The sequence below is a fragment of the Pleurodeles waltl genome, chromosome 8, assembly GCF_031143425.1.
Source record: "Pleurodeles waltl isolate 20211129_DDA chromosome 8, aPleWal1.hap1.20221129, whole genome shotgun sequence".
Classification (NCBI taxonomy): domain Eukaryota; kingdom Metazoa; phylum Chordata; class Amphibia; order Caudata; family Salamandridae; genus Pleurodeles; species Pleurodeles waltl.
In genome coordinates, this window is record NC_090447.1 from 449,657,476 (window position 1) to 449,678,668 (window position 21,193).

General features: G+C 45.7%; 1 protein-coding gene across 1 annotated transcript in view; it reads right to left on the reverse strand.

Annotated features, from left to right (window-relative positions):
* The window catches only part of LOC138249112 (lysozyme g-like), a 159,446-nt gene that overhangs the window by 78,775 nt on the left and 59,478 nt on the right, over positions 1-21,193 (reverse strand). Inside the window, exon 3 of the mRNA XM_069203138.1 lies at positions 1,362-1,460. Coding sequence (XP_069059239.1) covers positions 1,362-1,460 — 99 coding nt within the window. The remainder of the gene's footprint in view (positions 1-1,361; positions 1,461-21,193) is intronic.

Consider the following 21,193-nt stretch of genomic DNA (forward strand, 5'->3'; position numbering starts at 1 on the left):
TTATTCACTATTTGTACAATTAGCTGGAATATGACCCTATCTGGCAGCAGCTATGGTAAGTAAAAATGTGTTTAAATGTATGTTGTATGCATGCTTGCGGGTGAGAGAGTGTTTACATGAAAGAGTATGTATGAGTAATCATGTGTGTGTGAGTCAAAGTAAAGGTCAAATGGTGTGAAGTGGAATGTCATTTATGCTACCCTTGGCATTTTGGTCAATTGATGCCCATAACTTTCCCACCAAAACTTCAAAGAAAATCCCACCACTGTGTTGGCTCAAGAGGCCTAGGCCTTAACCCTTATTCAATGAGCCTGGGCTGTCCCAACCCTGGTACAGTGTGACAGCTAATTCGTGGATGCAGATTTTCTTCCCCACCCCTTCCTCCTCAAGTGCAGTAAAAGTAATTTATCCCTGTAAGTGGAAAGGCCCTTGTTCCTTCTGCTGGGAAGCAGGGTAATTAACTTGGCCCAGCAAGGTGACAAAAGGACTGGGCTCCGGTCCTGAGCTGAGCCAGAGAAATATGAACATTCTGGATGATCCATGAGGTGTACATGTATCTGCTTGGGACTTGCATATTAAAAATGGATGCACACTTTTCACCCCAGTTTGATACTTTGCTGGACTTTTTTGGCCAAAGGGAAGCAAAACTTCACTCTAAGGCAGATGTTCCTCTACATGTCATTGCAGATAAAACAATAAACCATATTTACTTTACCCATTAGTGCCCACTAATATTATAAGGCCTACTCCAGATCAATGTATAACCCTGCAGAGTTCCCTCTGCACCTGGCTACCTGTGCGCAATTACCAGGTTGCGCACAATGATAGTCTCACATGCACAGCCCTCACACGTGCGTTCACGTGTAGCCAGTCAGGTACCACTTACCCTTTCTGAGTTGCAGTGGCCTTATCTTAATAGCAGACATTGGCGGTAAACACTTGCAGTCCGTTTACCATCTGATTATGATGAGTGAGACACCAGTTGTGTGGCTCACCCACGGTAAAAAGTCCAAGTCCAGGTGATCCATAAGTGACAAATTCAGGCGGATTAAATAAGCAGAACCCATTTTGTTACAGCTGTAATATGACAGACAATAACCAGTGCATGGTGAGGATGCAATGTATGCCTAGGCAGTGCATATACTATCACAAAATGTGCTGCATTATGCCTCATAGTTTGCCTTTTCTTGCCACATAATTTAGTCACCTGTGTTGCATAATTTGACATATCTATTGCATAATTCCAGTGACCCTGGACTGTATGCTTCTTGCAGATGCACACGTTAAAATAATTTTAACATAAAGTGAGGTAGAGTACGTGTTTGTTGGTTCATGCTCTTTCGCAATGAAATGGTACGTACCACAATATGATAGCCTGTCTTGGCTTGCGGTTGCGCAGCTAGCCCCAGTTGTCGGAACCTCCATGATATTGCCATAGCATCCCGATCCTGTTGTGACACCTTGCGGAGAAAACAGAACATATGTTGCCTTACTTATACTGTTAACAAAATGCTCATGAACTCTCATATCAAGGTCCTTGTGACACATTTAAATTATACTGTTCCTGTTTACTACTATCAATATCAAATCCTCTGGGAACCTAGCACCAGTTGGGGTGAGTGACTGAAAACATTGCCTTAGCAGCTTACCAACATGGGTGACCAAATAATGCACAGTGTGTTCCTCTGCAGCTCTCACCCACACTCTACAAGTCCCAAGACTGTAGTTTCGTTCTATACAGCATCATTAGCTTGGCCAGATTTATTCTCTTTTGTTCAGCCTATACCTGGACAGGGCGGTTACGATCAGGACTTCATTTTCAACTTTTATGTCTTAAAAGCACAATTTTGTGGAACGCAGGTGCGTGGAAATTGTAAATACCCTGACCATTGTGAAGTCTTCATTGGCTGATGAGACATTTAGGGGCAGATTTATGAAAAGTGGCGCTGCAATGGGTGCAGCGCCACTTTTCTAGCACCCCTTAGTGCCCCCTAACGCCACCATGGTAGCTCAGTATTTAAAATACGACACACCATGGCGGTAGTTAGGGTGACTAGTGTCATAATTTTTTAAGCTCTTCTGGCGCTTTGCAGGATTAGTGTAAAAAATGATGACGCAAATCCTGCTAAGCACCCAGAGGCTTATTGTAATCAATGCGAGCCTCTTTTTAACGCCTGAACTTAGAAGGTGTTAAAAAATTCCAATAAAAATGGTGCAAAGGAAGCTCATAGATTCCTTTGTGCCATTTTTACAGCCACCCAAGCGCCGGAACGCCCCCCTTACATACACTATGCTTGGTGCAGGCTTAATGTGGGGCAAAGGTTACAAAGTGGCGCATTGCAAGCATTGTGCCACTTTGTAAATATCGCACATCGTTTTTCCCCTTCCAACGCCACATTAGCGTAAAAAATATGATGCTAATGTGGTGTTGGAACAGTGCAAGGCCAGCATAAATCTGGCCCTTACTCTCTGTCGGCCACTGAAGGACAAAAATAGTATATTCAGTCTTGCATAAAATGTAAATTATAGCTTAAGTGAGTAGTACGTTATACTTTTCTGGAAGATACACTTGGCAGGGCAGTCTATGGCTATAATAAGGGCAGGAACTGCTTCACGAAAGTTGATTTAATGGAAAAAATCAGTTTTAAATTTGCTGACTAAGGTCTTCGTTCTTCTTAGTCTCTTTTTACTGATTTGGGGAGAAATGGGATATTCTGCCTAAATGGGTATTTCATGTAATGCAGCAATTTCATGTGACATTACACCAAAAGTACTGTGTTTCTGGGGTAGGATTTGATAAATTAGACCCCATTGAATTAGCCCCTGGGAATAGGCCCGGAAACTGAGAAAAACATGCCAAATTTGGTGCGAAAACAGTGATTTCTAGTGTTATTCCTCATAGGTAGGGCATTACTCATTAAAATTGAGGGTAGTGCATTTTGGAATTAATTATATCCATGGTGTCAAATTACCACATTGGAATTACTAATGTAGTGGTGATGAGACCATGAGAGTTACCTGTGTCTTGGAGCAAATTTCTCACTTCTCAGAAATTTGCAAAGAACTCAGTAGGACATCTGTTAGCCAGAGATTGTAGCAGATGCCCAGGAGTACTCACATGCATAGATATTTCTTCATCCGAAATGCAGTAGGTATGACCCAAAGTCCTACTAAGCCAAACCCAAGCCTTCTATCTCTATCAGTTTTCAGGTTGTTCGCTTCCCGTTCGTTTTCAAAAACACATTTACTCCCACCCTTGACTAAATGAAATGTGTAGGTTTTTTCAGTGTGGGAAACTACTTGTAATTGTTGGAGAATATCCAAATATCTGGGAATGTGTGAGTGTTCAACAACTTCTTACAGTCCCAACAATTAATGCCAGTGACCAGCGTAATAAGAAATTCACAGAAATTCCACCTTACAAATCACATTTATGACTCATCATACGGCATTTCCAATGGCATTCGCAAGAGTGAAATTGCAGCTGTCCTGATTCTGTTATTCGGTAATAGGATTTCGCTCTCATTATTGCTATTTCTTGCTCATCTTAGTTTTAGTTAGGTTGCAAAAAAATGGAAGTTTAGCACCCCATTGTACTCAATTGTGTAACGAAACTTGAGGGGTTCCCTCTGCAAAGTACATGGGGGGGCTCCTGGACCCATTCAAGAGTTTCCAGGTCAGGGGCCTGCCGCTCGTGCACAGTGTACTGGCTGAAGGGGCTCCCTGGAGCTCGCCCACCCACACCACAGAGGCTGCGGAGGCTAATGTTACGTCACTGATTGTACTCCGGACTCTGCTGTTTGTACACAATAATATAGCGCACATTTACAGCGTCAACATTAAGAATTTCAGTTTTGCTAGCGCTTGCATAGTGTAAGTTAAAGAATGGTCCCAAAATGAAATTGTTTCTCTGCCGCATGTAGTCAGCTGTGGTCAGAGACAATACTGTACAAATTATTTTCTTTCTTCTTTACTTGAAAATGTATTGGTTTTAGACTCAAATGTGAAGAATGAATAAGACATTCCTACAGAGAGTTGCCATTTGTCACGGTCCCATTTTGAAATGGGGAGACCAGTTGACGATAAGTGTGACCTGGAAGTGGCTACAACAGTGTTAAATGAGTGCGCATTAATTATTTATTCACAGCAAGATGACCATCGTCACACAGCCTTAGAATGTGGAACACTTTTCTAAAACAATGCTCAACGAGACCCATATTGGGCTTATTGAATATGCAAATGAGATTACCACTTAGGAAGCTCTTCTTGGTAAGTGTAGTTGAACATTGTAGTGTTTGCAAACATTTGAATAATCAGGCCAGGCTCACTTAATGCTCGTATTCATTGAGCTCCAGCGGAAGTTGATCAATTTAATTTGCATGTGAAAATCTGAACAAGTGCCCATCACTTTGCTGATGGTAGTGTGATGATCGTGCTGTGCTTCTGTTGCACGATCTTTTCCTTTTCAGATCTCGCCTGAAACGGCTCATGCTCTGTTGCTTGCGAGGCATTTTGTTTACATACAAGGGGTTTAGAGCTCATCCATTGGCTTCATCGTCCTTGTAGTTTCCTTGTTTCTCTTCAGTCAGGGCATGCAGGCTTCACTTCTTCCTGCATTTGTGACTCCCCTGGTGCGTTACGTAAGTACCGTTTCCTTGCCCAGTGTGTGTCCTTTCACTGCTTGTTGGACTCCGGGTACTTCTTTTTTTTCTTTTAATTGCAGCAGTTCATGCGTTTGCATGCTGTTACCCCTGCTCTCCATTGTTGTTTGCTCTGTTTTTTGTTGCTTGCCGCATTTTTTATTGCTTGCCCAGTTGTTCCTTGCTTGCCCCACATTTTGTTACTTACCTTGTTGTTTGCCCTGTCGGCTGTTGCTTGCCACATCTGCCTCCTGCATTGCTATTTGCACCCCCCCTTCCCCTTCTCGTGTTGTTGCTTGCCCCTTCCAGTCCCTCTCCGCCAGAAAAAAACGTTGGCAAAGCCAATGGGTCTCGCCTACTCAGGAGCTATTAGTATTGTCAATGTTGTTTTCAGTCATGTTGGGCAGCAACGTGGCACCAGTGCTGCATGACTGAAAGTTTAAAAAGTGCCTTGATCCTGCTAGGGCTGACCACATCATAGTGCTTTTGCTTTTTTTTCTGCTTTCAGTGATGCTGCACAACATGGCTAAGAAAAGCACTGACAACGTGTTGTTGTGATGTATTAGCTGTGCTAATGCCTATTTTATTAGGGGAGACGATGCCAAAGTGTAGCCATTGAATTCAGATGGGCATCTCCCATGCTTTGAAGAGTCAGAGGAGGAGAAGAGAGGTCACAGTTCAAACCTACACCTTTAGTATTGCACACTCTTCTTACTTCAAACACGTCTGTGAAGCCTTAGGTTTTGGAGAGAAGAGAATGTTTCTTGTTATTGGCGCAGAAGTTCAACCATTGCCTAGTACCGAAATCATGAGAACCTGAGTCAGACAGCATAGCAGTGATAAGGCCAATAGAAAAAGGATAACGCAGTCATAGTGACTTCTGTATTCTTTGGCCATCATTACAAATGGAGCACTATCCGTGATGAAAATTGCACACCTGGTAAATATCGATCTCTTGGAGTATGGTATTAATTGAGTGCACACTTTCTACATCAATCAAGCTTTGGATCTCTGAATTAAGCTAATAAGCAAATTATGCATTTTACGGGTTAAGCAAATGCAGAATGTGAGCTATCTGCAAATATGCTTTGCATCAACTTTTACCTAGTGCAAACAATGCAGGCAAAGGCCTTTGGGTTGTGCAACACGCAAGTTCGACTCAAATTTACAAATATTTTGTGCTGTGTTTGCAACACAAAAGTGACACAAACCAGCACAAAATGTTTTTTTTGTTTACTTTCCAGCTCAAAATGTGTCTTGTGTTGGATAGATGCCTAAAAGTAATGCAAAGCACTGCTTTGTGTTACTTAGCCTCAAGAGTGCATTAAATGGGTGGTACATAGGCGTTCCCATTCAACCACTCATGCTTTATGAAGCAAAACCCTAACATTAGTAGACACTTTGAAGCAGAAGTTAAAAAGTAGAAATGCTTTTATTTCTCTGAATGCTTCCTACTTTGCATGTGTGCTGTACTGTACAGCACACATCAAATGTGGGAAAGTTTTAACGTTAGTCTATGCATAATATTTTGCATTGGAAGAGTATCCTTACAGTACAATATCTATGCTAGACTCATGCACACACCCTTGCATTATGGTGCAAAGGTGCCTGTGCGGTTCTTGGCAGCCTGATTCTGCTCCAGCGCCAGGCAGAGGGAAGGAGAGCACAATATTTCTGCAGATATGGCACTGTTTTTCTCTCTCCCTCTCATGCAACGTAGCGCAGTGCAGCACTTCTGAGTGCTGCATTGTGTGTAAGTTTCGTAAATGTGGGCCCTCAAATCTTTATAAGGGGGAATACGGGAGCTTGCACCCAAATTAGGATGTATGTGTCCACTGTGGTGAGGGCCTCAATTAACTTTATTTTTCATTTTTTTATTTAATTTATTATAACGTCTCTTTCACGTTTGCACTGGAACAACAACATCCTGTGTACTTTTTAAAAAAAGAATGGCATTTAAGCTACAAAAATAAAGTTGATGTTCAGGTCAGGTTAAGTCTAATGAAGAGAGCTACTGACAAAGCCAGGGGATTTGATTTTCACGTAGGGAAGAGATTTACTAATGCATCTGTAACTCACTCAGAAGAATGGCAATATGGTCTGCAGCACATGCAGAACAGCTAGGGGATTGCAGCAGCAATGGACGCTTCCCTCAGCCATTGAAAAGTAAGTGAGCTGCAGCACAAGACAAGCTTCAATACATACAGAGCGAGCACATAAAAGATATACAGTACAGACAGCAGCAGTTGCTGAGTAGCAAGGGATTTGCAGCAGTAATGCAAGCTTCCCTCAGGCACTAACCATGTACAGCACATCAGCACATCAGCACAAGCACAAGCTTCCAAACACACACAGTGACCAAATAAACTACATACATTGCAGGCAGTAGCATAAGTAGAATTGCTAGGGGATTAAAGCAGCAATGCAATCTCCCCTCAGGCATTGAACTGTAACTAAGCTGCAGCCCAAGCGCAAGCTTCCATACACAGAGAGCAACACCATAAAGTGCATACAGTACTGGCAGCAGCACACACGGAACAGCTAAGGGATTGCAACAGCAATGCAAGCTTCCCTCAGGCATTGAAAAGGTACAGCGCAGTAGCACAAGCACAAGCTTCCATACACACAAAGCGAGCACATAAAGTACAAACTAGTAGCAGCACACACAGAACAGCTAGCGGATTGCATGTGCAATACAAGCTTCCTTCAGGCACTGAAAATGTACAGTGCAGAAGCACAAACTCAAACTTTTAGACACACATATCAAGCACAAAAGTACCTACAGTACTGGCAGCAGTGCACCCAGAAAAACTAGTCGATTGCAACAACAATGCAAGTTCCCAAAGGCATTGAACAGGTACAGCACAGCAGCACAAGTGCAAGCTTCTATAGACAGAGCAAGCACATAAAGTACATACAGTACTGGCAGCAGTAATGCAAGATTTCCCCTGGACCCTGAAAAGGTACAGCGCAGCAGCACGAGCAAAATCTTCCATTGTGTAGGAAAGTACCATCTTGCCTGGCATGTTACCCCCATTTTTCACTGTATATATGTTGTTTTAGTTGTATGTGTCACTGGGACCCTGGTAACCCAGGGCCCCAGTGCTCATAAGTGTGCCTGTATGTGTTACCTGTGTAGTGACTAACTGTCTCACTGAGGCTCTGCTAATCAGAACCTCAGTGGTTATGCTCTCTCATTTCTTTCCAAATTGTCACTGACAGGCTAGTGACCATTTTTACCAATTTACATTGGCTTACTGGAACACCCTTATAATCCCCTAGTATATGGTACTGAGGTACCCAGGGTATTGGGGTTCCAGGAGATCCCTATGGGCTGCAGCATTTCTTTTGCCACCCATAGGGAGCCCTGACAATTCTTACACAGGCCTGCCACTGCAGCCTGAGTGAAATAACGTCCACGTTATTTCACAGCCATTTTACACTGCACTTAAGTAACTTATAAGTCACCTATATGTCTAACCTTTACCTGGTAAAGGTTAGGTGCAAAGTTACTTAGTGTGAGGGCACCCTGGCACTAGCCAAGGTGCCCCCACATTGTTCAGAGCCAATTCACTGAACTTTGTGAGTACGGGGACACCATTACACGCGTGCACTACATATAGGTCACTACCTATATGTAGCTTCACCATGGTAACTCCGAATATGGCCATGTAACATGTCTATGATCATGGAATTGCCCCCTCTATGCCATCCTGGTATTGTTGGTACAATTCCATAATCCCAGTGGTCTGTAGCACAGACCCTGGTACTGCCAGACTGCCCTTCCTGGGGTTTCTCTGCAGCTGCTGCTGCTGCCAACCCCTCAGACAGGCATCTGCCCTCCTGGGGTCCAGCCAGGCCTGGCCCAGGATGGCAGAACAAAGAACTTCCTCTGAGAGAGGGTGTGACACCCTCTCCCTTTGGAAAATGGTGTGAAGGCAGGGGAGGAGTAGCCTCCCCCAGCCTCTGGAAATGCTTTGTTGGGCACAGAGGTGCCCAATTCTGCATAAGCCAGTCTACACCGGTTCAGGGACCCCTTAGCCCCTGCTCTGGCGCGAAACTGGACAAAGGAAAGGGGAGTGACCACTCCCCTGACCTGCACCTCCCCTGGGAGGTGTCCAGAGCTCCTCCAGTGTGCTCCAGACCTCTGCCATCTTGGAAACAGAGGTGCTGCTGGCACACTGGACTGCTCTGAGTGGCCAGTGCCACCAGGTGACGTCAGAGACTCCTTGTGATAGGCTCCTTCAGGTGTTAGTAGCCTTTCCTCTCTCCTAGGTAGCCAAACCCTCTTTTCTGGCTATTTAGGGTCTCTGTCTCTGGGGAAACTTTAGATAACGAATGCATGAGCTCAGCCGAGTTCCTCTGCATCTCCCTCTTCACCTTCTGATAAGGAATCGACCGCTGACCGCGCTGGAAGCCTGCAAACCTGCAACATAGTAGCAAAGACGACTACTGCAACTCTGTAACGCTGATCCTGCCGCCTTCTCGACTGTTTTCCTGCTTGTGCATGCTGTGGGGGTAGCCTGCCTCCTCTCTGCACCAGAAGCTCCGAAGAAATCTCCCGTGGGTCGACGGAATCTTCCCCCTGCAACCGCAGGCACCAAAAAGCTGCATCTCCGGTCCCTTGGGTCTCCTCTCAGCACGACGAGCGAGGTCCCTCGAATCCAGCGACACCGTCCAAGTGACCCCCACAGTCCAGTGACTCTTCAGCCCAAGTTTGGTGGAGGTAAGTCCTTGCCTCACCTCGCTGGGCTGCATTGCTGGGAACCGCGACTTTGCAAGCTTCTCCGGCCCCTGTGCACTTCCGGCGGAAATCCTTCGTGCACAGCCAAGCCTGGGTCCACGGCACTCTAACCTGCATTGCACGACTTTCTAAGTTGGTCTCCGGCGACGTGGGACTCCTTTGTGCAACTTCGGCGAGCACCGTTTCACGCATCCTCGTAGTGCCTGTTTCTGGCACTTTTCCGGGTGCTACCTGCTTCAGTGAGGGCTCCTTGTCTTGCTCGACGTCCCCTCTCTCTGCAGGTCCAATTTGCGACCTCCTGGTCCCTCCTGGGCCCCAGCAGCGTCCAAAAACGCCAAACGCACGATTTGCGTGTAGCAAGGCTTGTTGGCGTCCATCCGGCGGGAAAACACTTCTGCACGACTCTCCAAGGCGTGGGGGATCCATCCTCCAAAGGGGAAGTCTCTAGCCCTTGTCGTTCCTGCAGTATTCACAGTTCTTCAGCCTAGTAAGAGCTTCTTTGCACCAACCGCTGGCATTTCTTGGGCATCTGCCCATCTCCGAGCTGCTTGTGACTTTTGGACTTGGTCCCCTTGTTCCACAGGTACCTTCAGACAGGAATCCATCGTTGTTGCATTGCTGATTTGTGTTTTCCTTGCATTCTCCCTCTAACACGACTATTTTGTCCTTAGGGGAACTTTGGTGCACTTTGCACTCACTTTTCAGGGTCTTGGGGTGGGTTATTTTGCTAACTCTCACTATTTTCTAATAGTCCCAGCGACCCTCTACAAGGTCACATAGGTTTGGGGTCCATTCGTGGTTCGCATTCCACTTCTGGAGTATATGGTTTGTGTTGCCCCTATCCCTATGTTTCCCCATTGCATCCTATTGTAACTATACATTGTTTGCACTGTTTTCTAAGACTATACTGCATATTTTTCCTATTGTGTATATATATCTTGTGTATATTTCCTATCCTCTCACTGAGGGTACACTCTAAGATACTTTGGCATATTGTCATAAAAATAAAGTACCTTTATTTTTAGTATAACTGTGTATTGTGTTTTCTTATGATATTGTGCATATGACACTAAGTGGTACTGTAGTAGCTTCACACGTCTCCTAGTTCAGCCTGAGCTGCTTTGCTAAGCTACCATTATCTATCAGCCTAAGCTGCTAGACACCCTATACACTAATAAGGGATAACTGGGCCTGGTGCAAGGTGCAAGTACCCCTTGGTACTCACTACAAGCCAGTCCAGCCTCCTACATTGGTTGTGCAGTGGTGGGATAAGTGCTTTGAGACTACTTACCACTCTTGTCATTGTACTTTTCATAAGAGAAAAATATACAAAACAAGGTCAGTGTATATACACATAGCCAAAAAGTTTTGCATTTCCTCTTTTCACTCTTTTCTAAGTGCTGAAAAGTACTTCTAAACTTTCAAAAAGTTCTTAAAAGTTTAAAAAGTTTTTTTCTGTCTTTCCAAAAAGTTCTGAAAACTTTTTTCTCTTTGTCTATCACTTTAACTCTCTCTAAAAAATGTCTGGCACAGGCCAAAAAGTTGAACTGTCCAAACTTGCATATGATCACCTTAGCTGGAAAGGAGCAAGGAGTCTCTGCATAGAGAGAGGTTTGAGTGTAGGGAAGAATCCTTCTTTAGAACTGTTAATTAATATGCTTAGAGTACAGGATAAGGCCATAAGTGCCCAATCTGTAGAAAAAGTAGCTAATGGTTCTCAATCTGATCCAGGGACTCCCCCAGGAAAAGGTTCAGGAAAGAAACTTCTCAGCCTGCCCATTACTAGACAGTCTAGCATAGTTGGTACAGAGGTTGAATCACATCATACTGATGATGTGCTCTCACATTATACTGGTAGCCAAGCTGTTAGGGTGCCCTCTGTAAGGGACAGGTCTCCTTCTGTTCATTCCCATCATACCTCTGTATCTAGAAATGTCCCTCCCACCCACCCTGATGACAGATTGTTGGAAAGGGAGCTCAATAGATTGAGAGTGGAGCAAACCAGACTGAAGCTCAAGAAGCAACAGCTGGATTTGGATAGACAGTCTTTAGAAATAGAGAGGGAAAGACAGAAAATGGGTTTAGATACCCATGGTGGCAGCAGCAGTATTCCCCATAGTCATCCTGCAAAAGAGCATGATTCCAGGAATCTGCATAAGATAGTTCCCCCTTACAAGGAGGGGGATGACATTAACAAGTGGTTTGCTGCACTTGAGAGGGCCTGTGCTGTACAGGATGTCCCTCAAAGGCAGTGGGCTGCTATCCTATGGCTATCATTTACTGGAAAAGGTAGGGATAGGCTCCTTACTGTAAAAGAAAATGATGCTAACAATTTCCAAGTTCTTAAGAATGCACTCCTGGATGGTTATGGCTTAACCACTGAACAGTACAGGATCAAGTTCAGAGATACCAAAAAGGAGTCTTCACAAGACTGGGTTGATTTCATTGACCAGGCAGTGAAGGCCTTGGAGGGGTGGTTACATGGCAGTAAAGTTACTGATTATGACAGCCTGTATAACTTAATCCTGAGAGAGCATATTCTTAATAATTGTGTGTCTGATTTGTTGCACCAGCACTTGGTGGACTCTGATCTGACCTCTCCCCAAGAATTGGGAAAGAAGGCAGACAAATGGGTCAGAACAAGAGTGAACAGAAAAGTTCATACAGGGGGTGACAAAGATGGCAACAAAAAGAAGGATGGTAAGTCTTCTGACAAGGGTGGGGACAAATCTAAAAATGAGTCTTCATCAGGCCCACAAAAACACTCTGGTGGGGGTGGTGGGCCCAAACCCTCCTCTAATCAGAACAAGGAAAAGAAACCATGGTGCTATTTATGTAAGATAAAAGGCCATTGGACAACAGATCCCAGTTGTCCAAAGAAAGGCACCACAGCTCCTACCACTACAACCCCTACTGCTACACCTAGTGTCCCTACTAATAGCAGTGGTGGTGGGAGCAAACCTACTAATAGCCAATCCAAGGGAGTAGCTGGGCTCACTTTTGGTAATTTAGTTGGGGTTGGTCTGATTAGGGAGACCACAGAGGCTACTTTAGTCTCTGAAGGGGCTATTGACTTAGCCACTTTGGTTGCTTGCCCCCATAACTTGGAGAAGTACAAGCAACTAACCCTAATAAATGGTGTTGAGGTCCAGGCCTACAGGGACACAGGTGCCAGTGTCACAATGGTGATTGAGAAACTGGTGCACCCTGAACAACACATACTTGGACACCAGTACCAAGTAACCGATGCTCACAACATAACACAAAGCCACCCCATGGCTGTTGTAAATCTCAACTGGGGGGGGGTATCTGGTCCAAAGAAAGTTGTGGTAGCTTCAGATTTACCTGTAGACTGTCTATTAGGGAACGATTTGGAGACATCAGCTTGGTCAGATGTGGAGTTGGAGGCCCATGCAGCAATGCTGGGCATCCCAGGGCATATTTTTGCTTTGACAAGGGCTCAGGCCAAAAAGCAAAAAGGACAGGGAAGCTTGGATCCTGGAACAATGGACCAAGTGCTCCCTAAAGCTAGGGCTAGTAGAAGCAAACCACTTCCTACTATCCCTCCCTCTACAGTGGATTCTAATTCTGAGGAAGAAGAATTCCCTCCCTGTGCAGAACCTACACCAGAGGAGCTGGAAGCAGACACTGCTGAGCTTTTGGGTGAAGGGGGGCCTGCCAGAGAGGAGCTGAGTGTGGCACAGCAAACCTGTCCCACATTAGAGGGTCTCAGACAGCAAGCTGTCAAACAGGCTAATGGGGATGTCAGTGACTCACACAGAGTTTACTGGGAGGACAACCTCTTGTACACTGAGCATAGGGATCCTAAACCTGGAGCTGCCAGGAGATTAGTGATTCCTCAGGAGTACAGAAAGTTCCTCCTAACACTGGCACATGACATTCCCTTAGCTGGGCACCTGGGTCAAATGAAAACTTGGGACAGATTGGTACCACTGTTTCATTGGCCTAGGATGTCTGAGGACACAAAAGAATTTTGTAAGTCCTGTGAAACCTGTCAAGCCAGTGGCAAGACAGGTGGCACTCCAAAGGCACCCCTTATCCCACTGCCTGTGGTTGGGGTTCCCTTTGAAAGGGTAGGGGTTGACATAGTTGGCCCCCTTGACCCTCCTACTGCTTCAGGCAATAGGTTTATCTTAGTGGTAGTGGACCATGCCACAAGGTATCCTGAAGCAATTCCTTTAAGGACCACTACAGCTCCTGCAGTGGCAAAGGCCCTCCTGGGAATATTTTCCAGGGTGGGCTTCCCAAAGGAAGTAGTATCAGACAGAGGAAGCAATTTCATGTCTGCATACTTAAAGGCCATGTGGAAGGAGTGTGGTGTAACTTACAAGTTCACAACACCCTATCATCCACAAACAAATGGACTGGTGGAGAGATTTAATAAAACTCTCAAAGGCATGATTATGGGACTCCCTGAAAAACTCCGCAGGAGATGGGATATCCTTCTACCATGCCTCCTTTTTGCCTACAGGGAGGTACCCCAGAAAGGAGTGGGCTTCAGCCCCTTTGAACTTCTTTTTGGACACCCTGTTAGGGGTCCACTCACACTTGTAAAGGAGGGTTGGGAACAACCTTTAAAAGCTCCTAAGCAGGATATTGTGGACTATGTACTTGGCCTCAGATCAAGGATGGCTGAGTACACGAAAAAGGCCAGTAAAAACCTTCAGGCCAGCCAAGAGCTCCAGAAGCAATGGCATGATCAGAAGGCTGTTTTGGTTCAGTACCAACCAGGGCAGAAAGTGTGGGTCTTGGAGCCTGTGGCCCCAAGAGCACTCCAAGATAAATGGAGTGGTCCACACACAATTGTTGAAAAGAAGGGTGAAGTCACCTACTTGGTTGACTTAGGCACTGCCAGGAGTCCCCTTAGGGTGCTCCATGTCAACCGCCTGAAACCCTACTATGACAGGGCTGATCTCACCCTGCTCATGGCAACAGATGAGGGACAGGAAGAAGACAGTGATCCTCTACCTGATCTCTTCTCTTCCACAGAACAAGATGCTCTTGTGGAAGGGGTAGTTTTGGCTGATTGTCTTACTGCTGAGCAGAAAGATAATTGCATAAATCTCCTAGGACAATTTTCAGAACTCTTCTCCATTGTGCCAGGCACCACTTCTTGGTGTGAGCACACTATAGATACTGGAGACAGTTTACCTGTCAAAAGTAAGATCTATAGGCAGCCTGACCATGTCAGGGACTGCATAAAGCAAGAAGTTCAGAAGATGTTGGAACTAGGAGTGGTTGAGCACTCTGACAGTCCATGGGCTTCTCCTGTGGTACTGGTACCAAAACCCAATTCTAAAGATGGAAAGAAGGAAATGAGGTTTTGTGTAGACTATAGAGGTCTCAACTTGGTAACCAAAACAGATGCTCACCCTATACCCAGGGCAGATGAGCTAATAGATACACTGGCATCTGCCAAGTATCTAAGCACTTTTGATTTGACTGCAGGGTATTGGCAGATCAAAATGTCAGAAGATGCTAAACCTAAGACTGCATTTTCTACCATTGGAGGACATTACCAGTTTACTGTAATGCCTTTTGGTTTGAAAAATGCACCTGCCACTTTTCAGAGGTTGGTGAACACAGTCCTGCAAGGGCTGGAAGCTTTCAGTGCAGCATATTTGGATGATATAGCTGTCTTTAGCTCCAGCTGGGATGATCACCTGGTCCACCTTTGGAAAGTTTTGGAGGCCCTGCAAAAGGCAGGCCTCACTATCAAGGCTTCAAAGTGCCAGATAGGGCAGGGTAAGGTGGTTTATCTGGGACACCTTGTTGGTGGGGAACAGATTGCACCACTTCAGGGGAAAATCCAAACTATTATTGATTGGATTCCCCCTACCACTCAGACTCAAGTGAGAGCCTTCCTAGGCCTCACTGGGTATTACAGGAGGTTCATTAAGAACTATGGCTCCATTGCAGCCCCTCTTAATGACCTCACATCCAAGAAAATGCCTAAAAAGGTATTATGGACAGCAAACTGTCAGAAAGCTTTTGAGGAGCTGAAGCAGGCCATGTGCTCTGCACCTGTCCTGAAAAGCCCTTGTTACTCTAAAAAATTCTATGTCCAAACTGATGCATCTGAATTAGGAGTAGGGGCAGTCCTATCACAACTTAATTCTGAGGGCCAGGATCAACCTGTTGCTTTTATTAGTAGAAGGTTGACCCCTAGAGAAAAGCGTTGGTCTGCCATTGAGAGGGAGGCCTTTGCTGTGGTCTGGGCTCTGAAGAAGTTGAGGCCATACCTGTTTGGCACTCACTTCATTGTTCAGACAGACCACAAACCTCTACTTTGGCTAAAACAAATGAAAGGTGAAAATCCAAAATTGTTGAGGTGGTCCATATCCCTACAGGGAATGGACTATACAGTGGAACATAGACCTGGGAGTAGCCACTCCAATGCAGATGGACTCTCCAGATATTTCCACTTAGACAATGAAGACTCATCAGGTAATGGCTAGTCTTATTGTCCTTCGTTTGGGGGGGGGTTGTGTAGGAAAGTACCATCTTGCCTGGCATGTTACCCCCATTTTTCACTGTATATATGTTGTTTTAGTTGTATGTGTCACTGGGACCCTGGTAACCCAGGGCCCCAGTGCTCATAAGTGTGCCTGTATGTGTTACCTGTGTAGTGACTAACTGTCTCACTGAGGCTCTGCTAATCAGAACCTCAGTGGTTATGCTCTCTCATTTCTTTCCAAATTGTCACTGACAGGCTAGTGACCATTTTTACCAATTTACATTGGCTTACTGGAACACCCTTATAATCCCCTAGTATATGGTACTGAGGTACCCAGGGTATTGGGGTTCCAGGAGATCCCTATGGGCTGCAGCATTTCTTTTGCCACCCATAGGGAGCCCTGACAATTCTTACACAGGCCTGCCACTGCAGCCTGAGTGAAATAACGTCCACGTTATTTCACAGCCATTTTACACTGCACTTAAGTAACTTATAAGTCACCTATATGTCTAACCTTTACCTGGTAAAGGTTAGGTGCAAAGTTACTTAGTGTGAGGGCACCCTGGCACTAGCCAAGGTGCCCCCACATTGTTCAGAGCCAATTCACTGAACTTTGTGAGTACGGGGACACCATTACACGCGTGCACTACATATAGGTCACTACCTATATGTAGCTTCACCATGGTAACTCCGAATATGGCCATGTAACATGTCTATGATCATGGAATTGCCCCCTCTATGCCATCCTGGCATTGTTGGTACAATTCCATAATCCCAGTGGTCTGTAGCACAGACCCTGGTACTGCCAGACTGCCCTTCCTGGGGTTTCTCTGCAGCTGCTGCTGCTGCCAACCCCTCAGACAGGCATCTGCCCTCCTGGGGTCCAGCCAGGCCTGGCCCAGGATGGCAGAACAAAGAACTTCCTCTGAGAGAGGGTGTGACACCCTCTCCCTTTGGAAAATGGTGTGAAGGCAGGGGAGGAGTAGCCTCCCCCAGCCTCTGGAAATGCTTTGTTGGGCACAGAGGTGCCCAATTCTGCATAAGCCAGTCTACACCGGTTCAGGGACCCCTTAGCCCCTGCTCTGGCGCGAAACTGGACAAAGGAAAGGGGAGTGACCACTCCCCTGACCTGCACCTCCCCTGGGAGGTGTCCAGAGCTCCTCCAGTGTGCTCCAGACCTCTGCCATCTTGGAAACAGAGGTGCTGCTGGCACACTGGACTGCTCTGAGTGGCCAGTGCCACCAGGTGACGTCAGAGACTCCTTGTGATAGGCTCCTTCAGGTGTTAGTAGCCTTTCCTCTCTCCTAGGTAGCCAAACCCTCTTTTCTGGCTATTTAGGGTCTCTGTCTCTGGGGAAACTTTAGATAACGAATGCATGAGCTCAGCCGAGTTCCTCTGCATCTCCCTCTTCACCTTCTGATAAGGAATCGACCGCTGACCGCGCTGGAAGCCTGCAAACCTGCAACATAGTAGCAAAGACGACTACTGCAACTCTGTAACGCTGATCCTGCCGCCTTCTCGACTGTTTTCCTGCTTGTGCATGCTGTGGGGGTAGCCTGCCTCCTCTCTGCACCAGAAGCTCCGAAGAAATCTCCCGTGGGTCGACGGAATCTTCCCCCTGCAACCGCAGGCACCAAAAAGCTGCATCTCCGGTCCCTTGGGTCTCCTCTCAGCACGACGAGCGAGGTCCCTCGAATCCAGCGACACCGTCCAAGTGACCCCCACAGTCCAGTGACTCTTCAGCCCAAGTTTGGTGGAGGTAAGTCCTTGCCTCACCTCGCTGGGCTGCATTGCTGGGAACCGCGACTTTGCAAGCTTCTCCGGCCCCTGTGCACTTCCGGCGGAAATCCTTCGTGCACAGCCAAGCCTGGGTCCACGGCACTCTAACCTGCATTGCACGACTTTCTAAGTTGGTCTCCGGCGACGTGGGACTCCTTTGTGCAACTTCGGCGAGCACCGTTTCACACATCCTCGTAGTGCCTGTTTCTGGCACTTCTCCGGGTGCTACCTGCTTCAGTGAGGGCTCCTTGTCTTGCTCGACGTCCCCTCTCTCTGCAGGTCCAATTTGCGACCTCCTGGTCCCTCCTGGGCCCCAGCAGCGTCCAAAAACGCCAAACGCACGATTTGCGTGTAGCAAGGCTTGTTGGCGTCCATCCGGCGGGAAAACACTTCTGCACGACTCTCCAAGGCGTGGGGGATCCATCCTCCAAAGGGGAAGTCTCTAGCCCTTGTCGTTCCTGCAGTATTCACAGTTCTTCAGCCTAGTAAGAGCTTCTTTGCACCAACCGCTGGCATTTCTTGGGCATCTGCCCATCTCCGAGCTGCTTGTGACTTTTGGACTTGGTCCCCTTGTTCCACAGGTACCTTCAGACAGGAATCCATCGTTGTTGCATTGCTGATTTGTGTTTTCCTTGCATTCTCCCTCTAACACGACTATTTTGTCCTTAGGGGAACTTTGGTGCACTTTGCACTCACTTTTCAGGGTCTTGGGGTGGGTTATTTTGCTAACTCTCACTATTTTCTAATAGTCCCAGCGACCCTCTACAAGGTCACATAGGTTTGGGGTCCATTCGTGGTTCGCATTCCACTTCTGGAGTATATGGTTTGTGTTGCCCCTATCCCTATGTTTCCCCATTGCATCCTATTGTAACTATACATTGTTTGCACTGTTTTCTAAGACTATACTGCATATTTTTGCTATTGTGTATATATATCTTGTGTATATTTCCTATCCTCTCACTGAGGGTACACTCTAAGATACTTTGGCATATTGTCATAAAAATAAAGTACCTTTATTTTTAGTATAACTGTGTATTGTGTTTTCTTATGATATTGTGCATATGACACTAAGTGGTACTGTAGTAGCTTCACACGTCTCCTAGTTCAGCCTGAGCTGCTTTGCTAAGCTACCATTATCTATCAGCCTAAGCTGCTAGACACCCTATACACTAATAAGGGATAACTGGGCCTGGTGCAAGGTGCAAGTACCCCTTGGTACTCACTACAAGCCAGTCCAGCCTCCTACACATATTCACAGAGAGAATAATTAAAGTACATACAGTAATGGCAGCAGCACAGGCAGAACAGCTTGGGGATTGCCGCAGTAATGCAAGCTTCCCTTAGACACAGATCTGGTACAGCGCAGCAGCACAAGAACAAGCTTCCATACACACAGAGCGAGGACAGAAAGTACATAAAGTAATGGAAGAAGCAATGCAAGCTTCACTCAGGCACTGACCAGGTACATTGGAGCAGCACAAGCGCAACTGTAAGCTTCCATACACACAGAGCAAGCACAGACAGTAAAAACAATACTGGCAGAAGCAATACAAGCTACACTCAGGCACTGACCAGGTACAGCGGAGCTCCACAAATGCAGGCTTCCATACACATAGTGAGAGCACAGAAAGTACATACATGTTAGACCTGACAGCCTTAGGGTGGTGTTCCACCAACTTTTTGCCTGCCTCCCTACATTTTTCTGATCTCATTTTTGCTGGTGTTAGGACTCTGCTCACTTTACCATATGCTGATCAGTGCTAAAGTGCTTGTGCTCTCTCCCCTAAACATGGCAATACTGGCTCATACACCATTGGCATAACTAATTTACTTGCAAGTCCCTATTAAAGTGCACTACATGTGCCCAGGGCCTGTAAATTAAACGTGCCACTCGCATAAGCAGCCCCTTAAACAAGTCTCAGGCCTGCTGTTGCAAGGCCTATATGTGCAGTTTCACTGCCACTTTGACTTAACCTTCAAAACAATTTGTCAAGTCTTAAACTTTCCTTTTCTTACATATGTCATACCTAAGGTAGGCCCTAAGTAGCTCACAGGGCAGGGTGCTACGTAAGTAAAAGGCAGGACATTTACATGCCCTGGTAGTGAAAAACACCCAACGTTGTTTTTCACTGCTGTGAAGCCTGTTCCTCTCCTAGGCCTAAATTGGGAATTCCCTTATCGACCTTTAAGTGATAATTTCTGATCTGAGATGATTGGCATTGTCATGTTTGGTATGGTAAGAATGGTAGTGAGAAATCCTTCTTACTGGTGAAGTTGGATTTTACATTATTAATTTAGAAATGTCTCTTCTACAAAGTACAAAAAGAACAGATGATGGACGGAATGCTGAACAATGCGAACATTCACCCCCAGTCACAAAGATCTGCATTTAATCCATTGTTTTTTTGCTCACCACGCCACCCCAGTTTGGGCCTAACCATATGCAAATCAGTCTTGACCCTGTTCCTCATCGGAACAGTTGGGCCTGAACTGCCAAGCCAAGTCCTCCCTGGACTACAAACAAGCATCCTAGGACCAGTTTTAGAGTATCACCCTTCATCAGCTAGGCTAGCTTGAATCTAGTGGTGCAGTGAGCACGGGACCCACATCTGGATATAACCTTCCCACTTGGGGCGGCAAATGCAAAAAGAACAGATGATGGACGGGATGCTGAACAATGCAAACATTCGCCCTCAGTTACAAAGATCTGGGTTTAATCCATCATTTTTTTGCTCACCACGCCACCCCAGTTTGGACCCAGCCATATGCAAATCAGTCTTGACCCTGTTCCTGTACTGCCATTTGATGGAGTTTGTTTTGACCAATGACTTTGTGTTTCACCACTGCGCATATTAGTTGCTCAATGTTCACCAGTAGCACATGGTATGTTTTGTTCAGTTTAGCCGCCTATGGGCTTTGACATTGCATTAGTCATTACATTCTGTATTCTGCCTATTGGCTTTGACATGGCATTAGCCATTGCTTTCTGTATTCAGTTTAGCCGCCTATGGGCTTTGACATTGCATTAGTCATTACATTCTGTATTCTGCCTATTGGCTTTGACATGCTGTATCCAGTCTAGCCGCCTATTGGCTTTGACATTGCATTCCTTTGACATTGCATTCCTATTGGCTTTGACATGATGTATTCAATTTAGCTGCCTATTGACTTTGACATGCTATTAGATATGCTGCCTATTGGCTTTGACATGATATTGTATATTGCATTTTGTATTCAGCTTGGCTGCCTATTGGCTTTGACATGATATTTATATTCAGCTTAACTGCCTATTGGCTTTGACATGATATTGTATATTGCATTTTGTATTCAGCTTGGCTGCCTATTGGCTTTGACATGATATTATACATTACATTTTGTATTCAGCTCCGCTGCCTATTGGCTTTGACATGATATTATACATTGCATTTTATATTCAGCTCAGCTGCCTATTGGCTTTGACATGATATTATACATTGCATTTTGTATTCAGCTCAGCTGCCTATGGGCTTTGACATGATATAAGATATTGCATTTTGTATTCAGCTTAGATGC